The 20,725-nt window shown below is 40.1% G+C and overlaps 1 protein-coding gene across 2 annotated transcripts in view; it reads right to left on the bottom strand.

Annotated features, from left to right (window-relative positions):
- The window catches only part of LOC120726676 (rap guanine nucleotide exchange factor 5-like), a 47,317-nt gene extending 28,706 nt beyond the window's left edge, over positions 1-18,611 (bottom strand). For both annotated transcript variants that reach the window (XM_040020434.1, XM_040020435.1), the window contains exons 1-5: positions 18,080-18,611; positions 7,527-7,577; positions 4,984-5,090; positions 4,305-4,426; positions 1,659-1,836 (exon numbers count right to left, since the gene is read on the bottom strand). In XM_040020434.1, the coding sequence (XP_039876368.1) occupies positions 1,659-1,836; positions 4,305-4,426; positions 4,984-5,090; positions 7,527-7,577; positions 18,080-18,223 (602 nt within the window). In that variant the 5' untranslated portion in view covers positions 18,224-18,611. The remainder of the gene's footprint in view (positions 1-1,658; positions 1,837-4,304; positions 4,427-4,983; positions 5,091-7,526; positions 7,578-18,079) is intronic.
- Positions 18,612-20,725: the final 2,114 nt, after the last annotated feature.

The following is a 20,725-nucleotide window of genomic DNA, read 5'->3' as shown; positions in this document are numbered from 1 at the left end:
TCTTAGGACAGACATATTTACAGTCTTTTAAATATAAATGAGTGATTCAGCATGTTAAATATGCAATAAATTTCTTTTTCTTTCTCAAATCAAATTTATAAACTCTTCCAGCACCTGGTAGGAGTCTGAGTGCACATGTCGTGCATTATTATGTATAGAAAATAACCATACCTACAATGCAATACATGATAGTCACATTCAAATATGACATTCAATTCCCCCCGACTGTCTTTTTGTCTCTCTAGTGTCTCTAAATGCACCTTTTGATGTTGTTACTCAGAATTTCCTTGGCACGTTCCCTTGTTCCTTCGCACAAACACACACTGGTCCCTGCTTTTGTCTGACTGACACATCGAGTTCGGTAGCAGCCTCGACAGGAACCCCACACACGGAGCAACAAAGCAGGGAACTCTGGATGACACCGCTCTGCATGTTTGTTTCTGTATGCGTAAGCATGCATCAGAGCTCATCTCGCATATTTGAGCGATCGCATCATGCATCAGCTTGTGTGCAAAGGCGAAGACTCATTTTTTTCTAGGGCTGCGGAGGTGTGTGCGCCAGCAACTGGATGCGTCTCTCACATAAGCAGATTGGGGATTTGAAACAGTGAATAGAGATTAAGTTCCTTGTTGGGATTTGAGGAAAATCTTGGACAGCGTGTGTATTTGAGTTGCAAGGTCAGATATGTACTTGCAAGGATTGCAACATTTCCGCCAAGTCAAACACAGTCACATGTCTCTTTGCACAGTACATCAAATAGACAAATGGCCTCAATCCCTAATATAAACCGGAAACCTGTCGCTTCAGCTTTGATATTTTATTAGTGCAACAAGCTTCCACTTCAGGTCAGTGGAGCTGTGGTATCTGTCACTAAGATTCTAGCAACAGATCCTTTAAGTCCTGTAAGTTGTGAGGTGGGGGTCCCCATGGATCGGACACGTTTGTCCCATATGGTTACCGAGCAGAACATTGCCCGAAGCTTCACACTGCCTCCGTGTGCATCCTGTTGCCAGGACGCACACGTACCCGGCCATCCACATGATTCATCAAACCAGGCCACTTTCTTTCGTTGCCTGGTTCTGATGTTCACATGCCCATTGTTGGCACTTTCAAACTGAGGACAGGATCAGGACAGGCATCCACCTTTCCATCAGAACTAACACTAAATCTGTTTGCAATTTGACCTACAGTAATGCGTCTGTTGAATTGGACCACACAACTCAGTCTTCGCTCCCCACATGCATCTGTGACCCTTGGCCAGCCGTGGCCATATCGCTGGTTTACCGCTGTTCCTTCCTTGGACCACTGCAGAATCGTCACGACAATTTTGGACCTCATCAAACTCACTCAATTCCTTACGCTTTCCCATTTTTTCTGCTTTTCTAGGAGATCAACATTGAGGACAAAATGTTCCCTTGTTTCCCAATATAGTCCACCCACTAACATGTATCATAATGAATGTTATTCCTGATCAGTGTATTTATTCATGAATTTTTGTATCTTTTATTCAAAATTTTATCTGCAAGAAAATATTTGAGGCCAATACTTAAAATACTATTTATGAATTATAAGTGATTCAGATTTACAACATAATCTTTCCAATACATAGTGTGCATTTCTATAAATCCATACATGATCAGATTTTACTGGACACTTACGGACTATTGGCTCCACCTCCTGAGCGGAATTGGACATATGGAGCTAGTTGTAGGAGGAGCTTAACAGCCTCTGGCCACTCCCCCTCATTGTAACGAAATTCACAGGAGGGAGAGTCACACTCCTCAAAGCTGAACTGGTAGTAAGAGTTGGAGTCTGAAAACACCACCCGCTGGTCCACTGGAGAGACAACAAATAGAAGCACAAACACTGTGATGAAAGAGAAGCAATGGCACCTTTTAAAGCACATATGCTGGCAGCATGCTTAAAGGGGGCTTCTTTTGTATCAGAACCATGTTGTCTCATTAAGCGTGTAATATATAATTAATAGTTCAAGTGTATAAATATGATCAAAGATTGTTATGCCTAAATCACAATCAAAGCTAACAATCAGTCAGGTACGCGCTCAAGCGTTTCTCAACAGAAGTTGCCATGTGGCATGTTGCTGTTCTTTTTATTGATTATTATTTAGTGCAATCTTTGTGGAGATAAACATTATACACTCAGTGGCCACTTTATCAGATACACATTTTAAACTACTGAATTTAAAACAGCCTCAAATTGAGGAAGACAGTTGATTTAAGTGACTTTCAACGAGACACGGTTGTTGGTGCCAGAAAGTTTCTGAAATGAGTATTTCAGAAACTATCGATCTACTGGGATTCTCCCACACAACCATCTTTGGAGTTTACACAAAATGGCCATGAAAGAGAAAATATTTAGTGAGTGGCAGTTCTCTGGGTGAAAATACGAGGTCAGTGGAAAAAGACAAGAGTGCTTTAAGCTGACAGGAAGACAACACTCAAAAAAACACTCAATAACGCAAAGTATGCAAAAAGAATCTCTAAACACAACATATCGAAACTTGAGTTGCACATGGGCCACAGCAGCAGAAAACCACACCGAGTGCCAAGAAAAGAAACTGAGGCCTGAGTCACACAAACTCGCCAAAACTGGACAATAGAAGATTGAAAAAAAATGTAGGTCTGACAAGCCTCAATTTGTGCTACAACATTGAAAAGAAAAACATGACTCCATCCAGGCTTGTGTCAACAGATCAAGCTGCTGGTGGAGGTTTTGGAGCATTTGAAGCTTGGGTTCCTTAGTTCCAACTGAGCATCGCTGAAACACCAGAGTCTACTCACGTTTTGTTTCTGATCATGTCCACCAGATCTCAGTCCAATAGAGCACCTTTGGGATGTGGTGGAACGGGAAATTTGGATCGTGTATGTGCAACCGACAAATGTGCAGCAACTGTGATGCTGTCATGTCAACTTGGACCAAAATCTCTGAGGAATGTTTCCGGCACCTTGATGAATATGTGCCATGAGGAATTAAGGCAGTTCTGTAGGCAAATAGGTGTCCTGGTAATAGTAAGTGATCCCTAATAATGTGGCCAGCAAGTGTACAGTATATATTATAATATCTACAGCGGTAAAGCCTTCTAGAAGAAAGCATCAAACAAACAAAAAAGGCTGTCACACTCTTAAAACAACCACCAGGAAGAAAATTATTTAAGCCACGCTGATTTGATTTTTATGTTTAACAGCTATTTAAACAACAACTGTGCCCAATGTATTCTGTGTGGGTGAAATCCACACGGAGTGAAGTCTAGACAAGTACTGATGTGAGTCAACGCCTTCATGTGAGTTGTTACCTCTGCCAAAGAGGAGGAGGTGTGATTGGCCTGGTTTGTCTGTTTGTTTGTTAGCATGATTGCTCATAAAGTTTTGTATAGATTTGCATGAAAATGTAACCAGAGATGTGGCTCGAGGCAGTTTAGTCAATCCACATCTGAATCAAAGAATTCCTGGCAGGATTATTTACGACTGCGAGTTAAAACAAAACTGAACATCATATCACCACAGATCCATAAAACATTTGAAGAAATTTGGAGACATCATTTTGATTTTCAAGTCAATATCACAAACTCATTCAATTCCAGATATCTTGGATTCAGGGACTCAAGTCACACATGGTGTAGGTGGAATTTTAGCAGAGGTGCACAGTGTGTGAATTTTTCCTCATATCGAACTAGTACTGACAAAAACGAATGAGCACTTCTAAGTTGTAGTTAACGAGCAGAGACACAGCAGACAGAGTTGAAGTCCTTTTATGAGTAGCTGTGGATTAGCCAGACTGATGAACTGCACCTGAACACAACTGTTCATCCTCTGAAGAAGCATTTACTGCCTTTAAAAGCTGAATTTACAAAGATGAAGAATGCAAACAAATGTTTATATTACCCTGTTACTAGTCCACTTACACCCAGGCACAGCAGGGTATGAATGGAGCAGTCTGATATTAGATTAACAGACTCGTAGATGTGTCAGTGCTTAGCAGGGTGTTGTTAACAGGGAGATGTTTTGGGGAGAATAATTATTGAGATTATTCGGGTTATTGGGGGCTTCAGTGTAATTTAATTGTTGGAAGTTTTATCCCAGAGAGCTAATTCTAATATCTTCATTTGACAAGATCTTAATTTAAAATCAGGTTGAATCAGAAAATGAAGCTTTTTATATTACTTTGTTTTGTTTGGAACTGGTATCTCTAAAGATGTGTAGGTTGTTGTTGAAGGTGACTGTGAATGTTAAAATGCAGTACACTCCGCAGGCATGGTCGGTGTTTGTGCGTGTATGTGTTTTTACCAGACAGCAGGACTCCCAGCTCCAGCAGCACCTGCCAGACACGCACAGCGGTAGTCCGACAGCGCACATACACACATTGCTCACACAGCCACTGCACCAGCTCCACTCCCACATAGCTACGCCTGTTAAAATACACAAATGAAGATTTTCAGCACACAAATATGGCTATACAGTGTTAGCATGCATAATACATACACACACACACACACTCATACGCTATTCTTCCCTTGGCACACAGTTTGTCATTCTTATTTAGTCAATACCCATTGATTATTCATTAGTTCTCTGTAAGCCTTTTCCTCCAAAACACTGAACTATTCCCATCTGCGTTCCCTCAAATAAACTCCTCGTCCATGTGTGCTTCTAAATGCGTTCGTCTGACTGTACGTGCAATGATTGTTAAGAGTATCTATTTATTATTTCCCCAAGATGTTTGGATGGATTTTACATACATTTCAGTGTAACGTTACGTGCCCCATTGTAGTACATGTTGTCCCAGACTACCTTGTGCTTCACTGCAAAACATCTACATCCTGCTTAGTTCGTCACAGAGCAAAAACAAGTTGAGCGACCAATAAGGATGGAGCACAAGAGTGACTGTGAGTCAGTGTATATGCTTCACTGGACTCATCGATTCAGGTCTGCACAAAGACACGCAAATAGACAGAAACAAGTGTACCGTATGATTCTGGCCAGGTGTATCTTGTCCTTCGCTGGGTATGGTCCATGTGACAAGAAAGCATTCCTCACAGCCCGACCAGCACATGGAAAACTCTGGGAACAAGACTGACAAACAAACAATAACATAAAAAATAGTGTTATAATTTTAAAACCTGCAAACTTAAAAACTAAAGAAGGACTAAATGACAAAAATCTCAGTATTGGTTTAAACATGAATTTTTAAGTATAACAAGCTAATGTGGCTACATGCAGCTGTCATTGACTGGCTCACAAGGACAGCTCGATTTCTTTCCCCCTCAGGAACTGAACATTGACCGTCTACACGCTCAGCAATAATCCTGCTATTGATGCTACCGTAAATAAGACCGTATTTCAATTAGGCTGGTTACATGGGCTGTTTGTTCTGTTCTATTCATATTCCCTTTTACATGCAGCAGAGTGAGGCTCACTTAGAAGCTGATGAGGCTCCACTCACATTATGTTACAACATTAGAGACTCTCTTTATGTCCCTATCCCATCTTTTTTATGTAGTGCAGCTTTGTGGCTGCTGTGTACACAGGTTTTTCATAATAGATAAGTCACTAGGCAGTACACATGGTACCTGAAGAGTCCTATATATATAATGCATATAATGGCATTATAAGAAGATGAGAAGAAGCATGAACACCGTGAGAGGATTTCTTCACTTTGACTCAAAGAGAATTTTTCTAAGTTTTGATGGTTAAAAAATCAGGATCACTTTGACTCTTTTTGGCTAGAACTCACAAATTTTATAAAAGTAACCAATTTTCACAAAGACAATCCACTAGGACAGAACAATGACATTTTAACGTTTCATAACCAAGGTTTAATGCTGTGCCTGGACAGACCTGGGTGTAAACAGCAACTTTAATAATTGTCATCATATTATCATGCAAAGGTAAGAGCAGAAAACCAGAACATCAGTGTTAGACAAGTTCATCACGCTCACAAAGGCTCCATCAAAGTTACAGGTTATTCTTGTGCGTGAAGTGTAGCACACTGTCATATCCAAGACAACTGAATTTAGTTAACCACTAAATGAAGGTTCAGGAGTATTATGAGTCCATGGTCAACGGTAACCACGCCAAATAAAGAATGGAAATATGTAAATGCATCAGCATGCCGTAGCATTGACCATATTACCATATTACAGGCAACAACCGTGCCTTACTAATGTGGGACCCAACCAATAGGACAACACTCTCCATAACAATGTGGAAAAGCAACATTTCAACAAGTTATTACATCATTTGGTGTTTCAGTAATTTTTTTTCTTTATCATTTTATGCAAAACTTGTTAACATCAAGATCTGCCATCAATAGTTTGAACTGAATATTGTTCAGTACATCAGGAGCAAGAATTTGATGAAACGGAAAGTAGAGTGCATGAAAGTAATACTGTGAAACTGAGGACCCATTAGGTGACCACTGTGTGAAAGTTTGATTACATTCTAACTAATACTACAGGAGTAGTTCATTTGTCCTTTGACCAGACGAGGTAAAAAGTATTGGAAAAGGAACATTTAAAGTGGTTTGAAGTCTGAGTTAATTTCCTAATATGAACATTTACTACCGTGATAGTAGATTTTTGAAAAAAAACAAACAAACAAAAAGCAAAAACACAACAGGACCCCTTTAACTTCATGGTACCATCTTGTGGTTGTTCATCAAACTATAAAGGAAGAATTTGAAATTTCTAAACTCGAAGCAGAATTTCTGATCATTATTGGGGGCGGGCAAAGTAATGTCATCAAAGCCTGCGAAACGAATAGCCTCAGTTCATCCATACTCACGAGGCCCAAAGTTGTAAGGTGGAGATCAGTCTTAACTGTCTGACTAATCATCATCATCTAAACTAACCCGCCAGGTTTATTGATTAGTCTAGCTTTCAGTTACCAGATTCAGTTAGTTTTCACCTCCTGTTTGTTAGACAAACTTCATAGCAAGATTTAAAATGGCCTAGCAAAGACTGCAGCTTCTTCTTTCAAAGATCTCCTTGCATAGGTGTTCATGGAAAGGTTTTCCGTGTTGTAATGCTTTAGGCACTACATCAGATGTTGTGTATGGAGACTTCATTAAGTATATAATGACATACAGCCAATAAAAAATACAAAGTACTGAGGGGCAAAACAACCTGGCAGGTACAAACATTTTTTGGCACAAGTAACAGATTTGCTTTTGAATACATCACAGCTCCTCCTCAGATGTTGATTTCTTTGCTTTACTTTTTCTTTCTTTGGCTCTTTTTTCCCCGGTGTTGAAAGGAAAACTTCTCCTGTGTGATATTTAATCTTTGAGGTCTTCAGAGTGCTGTACACACACATATTTGAATTTCAAATTAACGCTGTGTGTGTATGTGTGTGTGCACGCGTCTGTGTAGTTGGTGAAATTAGCCTGGAAAAACCCTCAGGTAATATCCCCACTGATGTAATTTGTGTTGGGATTAAACAAACACACTTTTGCTTGACAGCAAAACTAAAAGTATGACATCACTTTCATGTGTGCGAGTGTTTCCTTACCTTATGTACAGCAGGTCCAGTGCTTGGTCCGGGGATAGTGTCAGGTGATTGCTGTTGAAACACAAAACACACGCCATCAGAGCCAAAACACACAAAATGACACACACAGAGTAAATACACTAAACAAACATGAGTGAGGTGAGTGAGGCCAGTTTTACCATTCCCAAACGACTAGGTTTTGTTTAAGCTTACTTTCCAGTCGATTGGGTGCTTTCATGCTAACACCTGTTCCTGCAATAAACCTAATAAACCTCAAGAACATGGCTATTAATTTATCTAATAAAAATATCACAATCTGCTTATTTAAACAGAAGCGTTTTCTCTCTGACATTAAACCCGGAAAACTACATCAGTTCAAATCCTGAGCAATATAATTCCAACTGCCAGCTCACTTATCACATCGTAACAATGACACTACAATAAATCCTTTCTTCTTACCACCATCATGACACCATTTTACAGCATTTGCCTTAGGTGTATCCACTGCACCTCTACTTCCCCAATCAGAAAATAAGCTGTTAATCTTTATGGATTATTATGGCGCCAGGGAAGGAAGATAACAGTGTTGAGACCGTGTTGACACACTAGCCCTAAAATAGATTAAAATTGATAGTAATTGTTAGATCAAGTAGACCGCAAACGAACTTCATAGAGACCACAGTTTCTGTTCCACTCTAGTGTGTACAGTATGATGTCATTTCCTAACTCCTTGTCTTGCGTCCTAAGAGCCCCATTTGAGTGGGTCTTAACAGTTAATGACTCCTTATGGTTTAAAAATCCAAACATAATAAAAAATTACAACAACTGGTAATTTTTTATGTTCCTTTTCAAAGAATAAAGACCCCTTTGTATATGAGGTACAGAGGTTAATTTAATAAATGTATTAAACCACCTGTAATAAGCTACAAAAAAAAACCCAAGCTAAAATGTTTTATACTCATACTGGACATCTTTGAGAAGTCGGGAATTAATCAAGCATAACATTCAACCACTAGAACTCGTTTAAATAATTTAAAAAACTGTAATTTACCACCTTAATCCAAAAAAATGCTTTACTATATGCTTTACATTTTACTGTATAACAGTAAACTCCCATTTGTAGTACAACCTGACTAAACCAACAATGAAAACATTTGCTCTAATGCAGTCTTTACTGCAGATATGTAGCCAGTACTTATTAGTTTTGCAAAAACACCTCGCCACAATGATTGTACAAAAACGTGTTACTTTATCCATAACCTGTTACTATTCACCTCCCCCAGTCTTTGACAAAGCTTGTTCAACACTTGAGAGAACAAAAAAACCTTTGTTAACAGTGAGCAGCAGAAAATAAATGAAGTCAAAATGAAAAATCTCTACAAATATTTCTCATTCAAGCACAGATACAAAGGACAGGATGACCATTTACATAAACATTAACTCCACTTTATAATGCCACACCTAAATCATCACTGGTGTAGCCCGGGGTTTTTCAAAGTTAACTCTTCAGTTATAGAAAAATCACCTCTCTCTAAACAAGGTGTGGTAAGAGACTTTAGCTTAAACAAGCTTCTACCTGCCAGGTGAAGTGGCTGTCTTATTCATTTTTATCTAAAATAACTCAGCTCAGACAGAAGAAATTAGGTATTTGCCACTTCATATAGAGCAAAGGTGTTACTAATAATGTGAATGATGCCTTCATTATACTCAAGTTCCACTAAGTCATGACTTTGTCATAGTGTAAAAGCAACTCGAGGTGACTGTTGCTCTGAAGGGGCACTATGTAAAGTACTGTGTAGTCTTCAGTTACCCTCATTTCTTTACATTTTGCTAGATAAAAATACATGACAGAAATAGATGCAGTGATTTATCAAAACGTGCATACAGAGAAATACAGTACACTACAGTTCTAACAAGCTTGAAAAATCAATATTTGGTATGGCCACCTTTATCCTTCAATACAGCCTGAGTCTTCAGGGATAGCTCAGTAGAAAGACATTCAAAGCTGCTCTTTGGATTTTTTCTGCCCTTTGTTCTGTTCTCTGTCAACATGATCCCACACCGCTTCAGCAGTGTTGAGGTTCATGCTCCGGAGAGGCCAATCCACAACTGATTTTGATTTCTGTGTTGCACTGTGTGCTTTTCTATCCAGGTATGCAAAACCTTACGGCACTTTTCTGCTTTCATACCTCAAACTATTTTGACACGATCCCCACCACCACTGGCTAAAACACAGCTCTAAACTATGGCAGAGCTCCCTTGTTACAGATGGCTGTAGACACAAACTCTCTCCTGACCACCTCCATACACAGTTAAGATGATTTGAACCAGAAACTTCAAATTCGTCACCCTATATGACCTGTTGCCATCTGTTAAATACAGTGCTTGTGTAACAGGACAAAATGAATGCAAAAATACAGGAGAGCATTAAAGCAAAACCTGCTGTCTGTGTTGGATTTTTGAAAGCTTATTTTCCAGTACACAAAGGTCCTGTAAGTGGTCACTATATTACCATGTCATGCAAAAATACCCAGCTTAAACAGTTTTGATGAGAAGAATTCATATGGCTAGTTATTGCATTTCTTCCATCAGGAAATTGCATGGTGGATTAAAATCTGACTGCACTCTTCTGCATTCACTTCCCTCAGTTTCACTCAACTGTGGTACCCCTCTCCTAATCTCCACTGTTAGTAAAACTGAATAGAGACACATCCCATATAAATATTACAGTTGCTGCCAGACACAATTTATAAAGATTTGCTTTCAAATTTAACAATAACAATTTTTCTTCTAGTGGTTTAAAAAATAGGACAATTTAGCATCATTATCAGTTGATCTGGGGTAAGAAAATATCACATACTAGTATTTGCTTTTAAAATGCTTTGGTAGTACTCTCGAGATAAAACAGAAACTGCAGGGTTGTATTAGAATGACAATCACGTTGCCATCATTCATTAAAAAGAGACAGATAAGAACCTCCTGCAACATGAGTGCAACTGGTCTGGGAGCTCAGGCAGTGAAGCAGGATCACTGACAGAGTTGTGAGTTTGACTCTCAGCAGAAACCTCTGCAGTGAACTGAGCAACTGCAGGCAGTCGTTGCTGCCCTTAGCTTCTCGCTGGCTGGCGATACCAAACCACCAGATGAAAGCAGAGCGATTCAGAAACATTACCTGATCAAATGAAAAGCACCTAACTGTGGCAGACAGATCTAGATGAAGAAATACAAATGTGATGATGTGCAAGACGAGGAAGAAAAGAGGAAGGCTGAACAATTGACATCAGTCTCTGAAAGTATGAGAGTATGACAGATGGAGAGGAAAAGAGATGAGGCAGTGAGAGACGGAGAGATCGTTTTAATTATAATCGTGAACGAGTGGTAGAGGGAGCAAGACAGAGAGGGAGAGAAATGCTTGGCTGTGGCTTTGAGTTGCAAGAAAATGAAATAGAGTGGTGATTAGTGAGATGTGGAGCTGCGTATGTGTGTGTGTGTGAGATCCTCATTTGAGCGATGATACTGTCTGCGATGTCACAGGCTCACACACACATACAGACACACTCAGGGCTACAGTATATGACTGCACTTATTTTTAATGCAAGTTACAAAACACTTGCTTACTTTTCATTATAGAAATAGATTCACTTTCTGAGATATATGCTTCTTTGCTTATTTAATGAGAGTCTGATGGGAAGATCAATACCACTCCTACTCATGGCATTAAGTTTAAAACTAAAGCCAGAAGCTGGTTGGATTACCTAAGACCAAAAACGATAACAGGGGAAATACATAGTTTGCATCTCTCTAAAAGTGACAGGGTTCAGAAAACTAATCATCACCTCAGGGGTTGAAAAAGAACTAACAAAAAAATGAAGGAAGTCAGCTATAGCGTGCCGCTCGTACAGTTCGGCTGCACAATTTGACAGCAGAAACATAAACACTTAACCCCGATCCAAAAATGCTTTTGGTATCTAGAAATCAGACAAACTCTATGAGGAAGCACTTCGCAAGAGCGGGAAGGAAAAACGTCCTTTTAACAGGAAGAAAACTCCAGCAGAACCAGGCTTTAAGAAGGGGCAGCAATCTGCTGCGACCAGTTGGGGGTGATGTGTCGTATAAACACATAGTGGTGAAAAGAAGTGAGTGTAGAAAAAAAACATTCGATGCATCATGGGAAGCCCCCAGCAGCCGAGACCTATTGGAGCATAACTACGGGTGGATTCAGGGTCAACTGATTCAGCCCTAACTATAAGCTTTATTAAAAAGGAAACTTGGCAAAATTTGCATCCCATTTACCCTAAGAGTGAGTTTTTACTTCATCTTGCTAACCAAGTTAGCTGCCTGGCATGTGTGGAGGTCTCAGTTGTGTCATGAAATATTTTTCGAGTTTAGGCCACACATTACGCGTTAGAAGTGGTAGATGGCAAACCACTTTAAAGGTCTGCACATTAATCAGTTTGTCCATTTTTTTTATCTCCCCTTATGCAAATATACTGATCTCTGGTCCAAAAGCAGTTTTTCCCCTTCAAAATAAAATGTGAGGTTTGAGTATTCGTTTGATCTGCTCTGTCATTATTTTCAGTAAAACGTTGTTTCCTCTGAAATATGTCAGGTCATTGTGGACATATTCCTTTATATTAGTAAGCAACAGAGCTTCTTTCCTGTATTTGTGCACTGTTTGGACTGGGGATCAAGTAGAGCACACCAGCCAGCCAAGCGCACAGACAAAATAAATTGTTTCTGTGTCTCTGTAGCTATCTTGTTCTGACTTTCTTTTGTCCTGGTCCTTGTATCTTCTCTCTCCATCTCTGTTTCTCCTCATCTGGTGAACACAGATCTCTCACGAAGTCTTTGTTTCTTCTACCATCATCTCTTCTCACAAACATACTCCAGACACATACCAGCATCAGAGGTGTTTCATTCATACTGTATCACACAAAAAGAAAACTGCCTGCTATGTTCTTGTCTCTTTGTCTGTGCTTCAATTTGTATTTCAAACAAGCACACACACATACAATATGTTGCCATGTTGTATCCTATAACAGAGAAGAGAAGAGAAGATGAATGAAAGCTATAAAGAGAGAGCACATGCTGACACGCTTATCTGTGTGATGACTTCAAAGTGTGTATACAGCAAGAGAGAGGAGAGAGAGCGAGGTCATTATCTGCAAGAAATGGATTACTCAGATTAGATTGCTGAGCACAGTGAAGAGCTGTAGCACAGTATGCTTGGCAAACCCTCCTCTCTCTCTCTCTCTCACACACACACACACTAAGCTCCTGTCGACTCCTCAACACATCTGTCATACAAGCAAGTCAAAATAAAGACATCAAAGAAGCTATAGCTCAATAGACACATATAAATACCCAAGCACACAAAGGCACAGTTAATCTGTTAAGAAACCTATCCAACAGCCCACGCCCTTCTGCAGGCACATGACCTTTGGCTTAAACGCATTCAGTTAGTCTTTATTTGTTTCTGTCATCTAAGAACAGAAAATAAAACAGTCTTGAGTTAGTTGCCTGATCAAAAATCTCCAATTTCTTCTTATTTTGAAGGTTTCCTGCGAGTATTTACACTCTTATAACTTAGGTTTTCCCTGTATCTGTGCATAATCTCTGAGATGTTTCTACACTTTTAATGGATTTAGAAAGGCGTCACATTGGCGTGAGGTTTAAAGAACTGACTGCTCAGACACAAGAGGGAGTTGAAGCGCAGATCTGTCCGAGGGCATCCCTAATTCTTAAATACAAGAAACGTGGATACACCAGAACCCTTTCACGGTCAAACTGAGCAACCGGGGGAGGAGGGCTTTCGTAAGAGAGATGACCAATACCCTGATGGTCACTCTGGCTGAGCTCCAGAGATCATGTGTGGATAGAGGAGAAACGTCCAGAAGGGCAACAATCACTGCTGCACTCCATCAATCAGTCTGAGCTTTATGGCAGAGCAGCCTCTCCACAGTGGAACATGTAGAAAAAACCTGCATGGAGTCTGCATAAAAATACCTAAAGGACTGTCAGACATTTTCTCTTTAAAATACACAGTTATATCAAAATCTACTTCACCTTGCAGTAAAAGTGTTTTGAACATAGATTTATGGAGGAAAATTTAATTCACTCAGTTTTTAGCATGAGGCTGCAAAGTATGGAACTGAATACTAGCTGGATTTGATGTAGCCCTCTGAAACCATTACCAGACCATCTGGTGATGTAGACTGCTGTTTTCTAATATTTTCAAAAATTAAAGCTATTACTTTGCTGAATTAAGAAAGTATTGTGTGACATTTGAATCCCAAAATAATTTTGGAAATTAACAGAGCTGCAGGGCTGCAATTTTTTGTACTTTGTTTTGTCAACATAATCATTATTTGGGGTAAATACCCAACCGTACGCTTGCGTAACATCACATATGTTCATTGCACCTAATAATTCTATGTCAAATGCTCCAAAAGTGGTAACAAAAAACATAAACGTTGGATATAACATTAGTATGTTTCTCAGTTCGTGGCCATTAAGAGCCTCTCTACTCCTCGGTTGTCTTTCATCTTACTTACATTAAGGTAGGATGCCTTATGGAAGGGAAATATGGCTGGAAGACATAAAACACAACACAAGCCACTATTTTTGTGCATATTAAAGCAGAAATGAGCTCATCCTCTGAGAAATATCACCAGCTTTCCTCTAAGACAGTGATCATAAAGTCAGATAGCTCGCATTAAGAGTGCTTAAGGTTTCATAATCTCATTTTACCGCCTAAAGCAGAATGCTGTATATTTGACTTCAGAGTTTGCAGAAGAAAATGTTGAATGTTTAAGTTCAAGTTTGAATCAACACAAAGGCTTAACTTTTCAAATTGTTGTTATAGCAATTGTATTATAAAACACACCTCTATAAGTACCATTTAGATATGAAAACTTGGTATCGTGTGGGGGCAGCAGTATAATTTCCAGCATGTAGTCTATCATAAACTCATTAGCAGCGAGGCTAAAAGCTGCAACCACAAAACCACAGAACAAAGCAAAAATAAAAAACACATGAGTGCACAAGATTATTTCTCCAAAATATGCCACTCCACATTTGTTTTTTCAAAACACCACCTCCATCTTTAACTCTTTCCTCATAAACAACATCTAACAACCTCCCAAATTTGGTTTGATGACCATTAGAATATTTTACGGGTTTTTCCGAGCATAGCTTCAAATTGGCAGAGGCTAAGCTCACTAACTCCTCATGCACACTCAGTCATTTTGTTCTGTAAGTTTCCGTGAAATATGACAGAAACTGCTCAGTTCAGAAAAGAGCTTCAAGGGTTACTCCTAGTAGTCCTTCAAAGGGGGTAAAGAGTTAGCATGCATAATTCCTTGGCTGTCTTTAAGAATGCAAACACATGGAAATGCAAGAATCAGGCAATACAAAGCACTCCTGCTAATGTAACGCAAAGTCTCTGCACCTCTTCAATTATGGCAGAAAATTCTATATTACCGTACAAAATTACTGACATCAATACACAGAATCTGGCTCAAGGGAAACTAACAGTTGACAGTTTTTCTTATTACTGTTGGCAGCATTGCCTTTTAGGTATGTTCAACACGCACAGAGGGCGAGCCGGGGGGAGTCCCAGCACCCCACATGCCACTTTCAGTAAATACAATCACGGAAGAGGCTGTTGTTAAAAGGATATGAAGCACTTAATTGGGATTATTTTGGTTTCAAACCAGGAGAAACGTTAAGCCAAAGGACGTGAATGTAGCTTCAGATAACGGATGCCGCTGCCTGCAGACTCTACATGAACAAGTCAGCAGAGACAATACATGCTATTAAATGATCAGGGTGCAGAACCACACATGCAGTTGTTGGTCTAGTTCCATGATTTTTGAACCGATGTTGCTTTTAAGCATGGGTTGAATGCCTGAAACACTACAGAAGGCTTGATTGTGTGAAAGGCAGAAATCATTGCAGCATTCATTATATTTTACTAAAGAACACAGATTATTACATTTGATAAACAAACTCAACATGACCAAGACAAAAATTAAATGGCAATCGACTTGCCAAATTGCAATTAGCCACTCGCCAAACTCTATTGAAAAACTACAATGCACTGTGGTTACTGACTTTTCAACTGCCCTTAAAGTGTTAGCAAATCTCCCTGCACCTGTCACATCGCAGCCAATAAAGGAGTAATAATTGAATACCACAGCAAGTCACAACAGACTACAATGCAGGACAGGATTTTTCAAGGTGAGGCTGCTGCAGGCTGCAACTTTAGGCGACAGATGCCTCCGTACAGGACAACAAGCTCAATTCACTTTATGAGCTGTCACCAAACATTAAAGAATCAGATAATGTGAAGAAAAAAAACACTCACGCAGGATACTGAGGACTTATGAATGCCTTCAGATACACGTATTAAAAAGTAAAATATCTCAAGACATGTGCATCTTGTGGGAGGGTACCAGAAAACTCTCCAGTGTTATTGACCAATCACCAATTAACAAGCTTTTGTTGAATCCAGATGAGCAGTTGCATTCTCTGCAAAGCAATCTTAAAACTCTCAGTTAAGCTAGCTTTTTAAAACTTTAAAAATCTCAGATAAAACCACAACTCTTATATGTAAAATATATATCCACAGGCTACACCAAAGCACTGAAATATATGGGCTGTGACTCCGAGAGACTAAGTCAGCAAAGTAGCCGATGCGTTCCCAGGAAGGAGATTGTTTACTTAAGCATGATTTTTGTTGGGCAAACAGTCAGAACTAAAGAAAAAGCATATATTTATATCAACGAAGATAGCAAGGGCTTTCTTTTTACTGTATGTGGTCAGATCATTCTTATTCCTATGTATCACCCACCTCTGAGCCACAAAATATGTTGTTGCATCTTTAGACAAGTGCCTCAGGTGCTGGTGCAGTGCAATGCAAAACAATCCCAGGAACCTCCCATCCAACAACTTTTTGATTTTTTTTTGTGCACATAAAAATAAAGTGTATTGTGGGTATGCCAGGTGAAGCAGAGGCGACTGAAAAGAGCCTGGTGAGGACCAGTCTGTGCAAAACACCCATACCTTTACACTACTTACCTATGCTTCATCACACTCACCCGCACAAACATAGAATGCTCACACCAAGATATCAGAAGAGAATGAAAGATTCTTCATCTACTCAAGCCTGCCATTATGTTCGCCTTCATGGGTACTGCACAAAAAGCATGGTTAATTCACAAAAGGAGGTAAATCCACCCTCTAATGCAGCCGTTCTCTGGTGGTTTTATAATAACATTCTTGAGTGGACTCACTTCAGTTGTCGTGTACAGCTGCTGATTTATTTTGACTGGAAAACGGGATCATACAAACAGGTAACAGGAGACTGAGTGGCCCCGATCAGTGGGTCATTCAAACATCAGTTAAAATGACCAGATGGAACATGACAAAGTGTTTATCTCTTTGGTCCTATGTGGCTTTAAACTACAAATGTTGCATATTTTTAACACGTCTGTCTCCAGTGGGACTGGAAGGAGTGGCACACAAGTCTCTGATCTCTAAGGAGGGAACTCAGAGACATATTTTTTTTTCCTTTTTCCCCTCCTGGGTGCCACTGATGATGAAGATGAGCAGAACTGACACTTTGAGCAGCCATTTGGCTTGTCAGGTGTGTTAGTGCCACAGTTGGGCACGTCAAGTCACAGTTACTGCTTAGCTGGCCAATCATGGAAAAAAAACAATTCAAAGATACATCAGATGGAAATTCTGATTTGATATATAAATATTAGGATAGCTTATTCGTCAAAGAACAGACCTGACTCAATCAGATGTTTAATCGTTTGACATTAGTTTGATAACCAATACATCGTTAAAGTTATTTACATAAACAAAAATGCAAGTAGCTGCTAGTCCAGACTTCTTTTTATGTCCTCCCATGAATGCTTTCTCTGTCTGACGCTGTTATCTCTGATTTCTGGGTGAGCAGACACACAGTTAAACAGAAAAAATCATATGAATACATCACAGTGGACTCAGAACTTGTGATGGTCATTTCGTCATAATTATTTATTTTATTTCTCTACTGAAAAACAAAAACTACACTTACAGAACATTACTGTGCAATCAAAATAACTGTGTTATGTAGCAGTGAACCCACGCACATTCCTTTATATATATATATATATATATATATATATATATATATATATATATATATATATATATATATATATATATAAACGTGTCTAATTCTTAGTGTATGTAAGTAGGTGTATCTAGTCAATATGGTGGAGGTGGTGTTGCCTTGACTACCAGAGTGTGAAGGTATGGTGTCCAACAGCAGTTCTGGTTATTATGGATGTAGCGTGCATACGCACGCGCGCGCACACACGTACACACACTGGGTGCCTCTGCGACAGCGCTGTTCACAGCAAAATACAAACACCTGAGTCGTGACAGGCTTACGAAACGGCTTCAGAGCCTTCACGGCGAGATGTCGGGACTGTTAAAAAAAATAAAACCCGTCCACCTTTCACCAGACATCAAACACGGAAGGACGGACAGTCAGACAGCGGTCGGTTTGAAGTACTCACGCTTTTCTTCCGCAGGTGAAGCCCGTGCTTCAGTAGTCCCGGCAGATCCCGGATTTTGTGTTTCAGCTGAGCTTGGTCTCTTGCGCTCCTGTTCCACCGCAAGCCCGCAAGTAAGCCGTCCTCTGCGGGCTCCGAGTCCTCCATGGTTCCTCTACTTCTCTCTGTCCTCGAGCCGCCTCTCTGCCTGCCTGCGCTCCCGGTGCCTACTATATCCTCAAAAGGTGCACCGCCGCCCGCGCCTGTTCGCCATTTCCCCCCGCCTCGCGCTCCCACTCAGCGACCTGCATCTGCAGCCGAACCGCGCGCAGCCTTAACGACCTACTCAATGTATTCCGCAGCACGCGACGCCGCTGCTCCACCCAATGGCTCGAGCGTCCTACTCTTCGGTAGGCTGCTGCCAGGTTCGTGTGTGTGTGTCTGTGTGTGTCTGTGTTGTCCGCGGGAGGGGGTGTCACAGGTGCAAACGAACATTGCATCACTTTCACCTCTCATCCTCCACCAGCCTGTCTACACCGGGGGAAATATTCACAGGGACTGGTGGAGCTGGCACCATAGTGTCACTGCTTATTTCTGTTAGAAGTTGAAAACTTGAAAGCTAATGACAGCAGTGTTTGGGGGAAGGGAGGGGGAAGAAGAAGAAGCAGACGGCACCCGGTAGGGCTACGTCACCACTTTACCTGGCTCAAATTTCCATAGGTAAACAAAGAGCCGCCACAGAGCGAACCTGTGTGGGTGTGCCTTTCGAGGTAGCTGACATTCAAGAGAGCATTTTCCTCATTTTAATCCATATTTTATTGACCTAACGTTTCAGCTTAACCTTTCTCAGAAGCACCTGTGTGCAACAGCAGTTGCACACCAATGTACCCCTCTGTGCGAGAGGGGTACACCATGTAGCTTTGTTGTAAGTTTTTGCCTCATGATGTCTCTTATGTGGTTCGCCCTACCATAAAAGTCCATAATAGCAATTATTAGACTGAAAAACGAGATGGTGTTTGTGTATCACCGTTAATTACAGCATGCAACACATTAATAATGTCACTTATAATTTTTGAAAAATACATGACAAGCATTATAAATTCTCTTGTGAACAATCAAAAACTATTCGTCATAAAGTGCCACACAAAAAACATTGCTAAATCAAATGGAAAGTTAGCTATTGTAAACTCAATCTTTGATCCAATTGAGGCCAGGATTAATTTATCCAGCTCAGACAGGTTCCAGCATATATGGCACAAATCTGGGTGCCACAGCGATTGCATGGCCCTGACTTTAAAGCAAAGAGATAGAGTCTGATCATATGACGCTAAATGGATGGTAAAGATGTCAATTTATAGATGGACATGTGATAATAGCACCCATAGTCTCCAGAAGTCTGATAGGAGAGGAACGGTGCAGTATAAGAGTGATTTAAACAAACCAATAGAATTACAGGAGAAACATCCAATAGAAAATCTTCAAGGCATTTTTAAGTTAGATACAGAGACACTAAACAAAGAGAAGCTGAATAAATAGTGGTAGAACATTTTAAAACTGGTCTCCTCCAAGCCAAGGAGAATTAAGTATGTCATCAACAATAAAAGTAAACTAAAGTTTTATTCTTTTAAAAGAATAAAAGATTTGTAAAGTCTTCTGAGTTCCAGCTGCGGAGCTTGTGTTTCTGTTGGACTAAATCTAAGCAGTTAGTTTTTCATTTGGCTTTGAAGTGATATTGCATAAGTGGTGTGTATATTTCTGTTAAATGAACAAAAAAAAGAGTTTGATGGAAAATTTCAAGAAGAAAGCACTAAAGAAATGCCCAAAAACTTCCATTCACCAGCCACTTTATTAGGTACATCCGTCAGTACCTCGTTGATGAAAATCTATAAAAAAAAAAAAAGAAATCAATGAATAAATCAATCACGTGTCAACAACTCAGTGCATTTAGTCATATAGGTCTGGTCAAGGTGACCTGCTGAAGTTCAAACTAAACATCAGAATGGGGAAGAAAGGTGATTTAAGTGACTTTGAATGTGGCATGGTTGTTAGTGCTAGACCGCCTGGTCTGAGTGTTCAGAAAATGCTGATCTGCTGGGATTTTCCCACATAGCCAACTCTAGTGTTTACGGAGAACAGTCTGAAAAAGCAAAAATAGCCAGCGAGCAGCAAAAGATGTCTTTCTGATACCAGAGGTCAACAGAGAATAACCAGACTGCTTTGAGCTGATAAGGCAACAATAACTCATATAATCTCTTGTTACAACCAAGGTATGCAAAAGAGCATCTCTGAACGCACAACATGTTGAACCTTGAAGCAGATGGGCTACAGCACCAGAGGAGCACAGCAGGTGCCAATCCTGTCAGCTAAAAACAGGAAGCCGAGACTACAATTCACAGGAGCTCACATAAACTGGACAGTAGAAGACTGGAAAAACATTGTCAATTGGATCTGATTTCTGCTGTAACATTCAGATTGTGGGATCAGATTTTGGTGTAAACATCATGAAGGCATGGATCAGTCCTGCTTTGTGTCAATGGTTCAGGCTGGTGATACTGGTGTAATGGTGTGGGGGATATTTTCTTGCGCCCATCTGGTACAGTGTTAACTGAGTACTGTTGCTGACCATGTCCACCTCTTTATAACCACAGCGTACCCATCTTTTGAAGTGAT

Source organism: Simochromis diagramma, unplaced genomic scaffold (assembly GCF_900408965.1).
Source record: "Simochromis diagramma unplaced genomic scaffold, fSimDia1.1 OVJJ01000753.1, whole genome shotgun sequence".
In the NCBI taxonomy this organism is placed as follows: domain Eukaryota; kingdom Metazoa; phylum Chordata; class Actinopteri; order Cichliformes; family Cichlidae; genus Simochromis; species Simochromis diagramma.
Note: the sequence above shows the minus strand (reverse complement) of the source record. Positions and strands in the feature narration are given on the sequence as shown.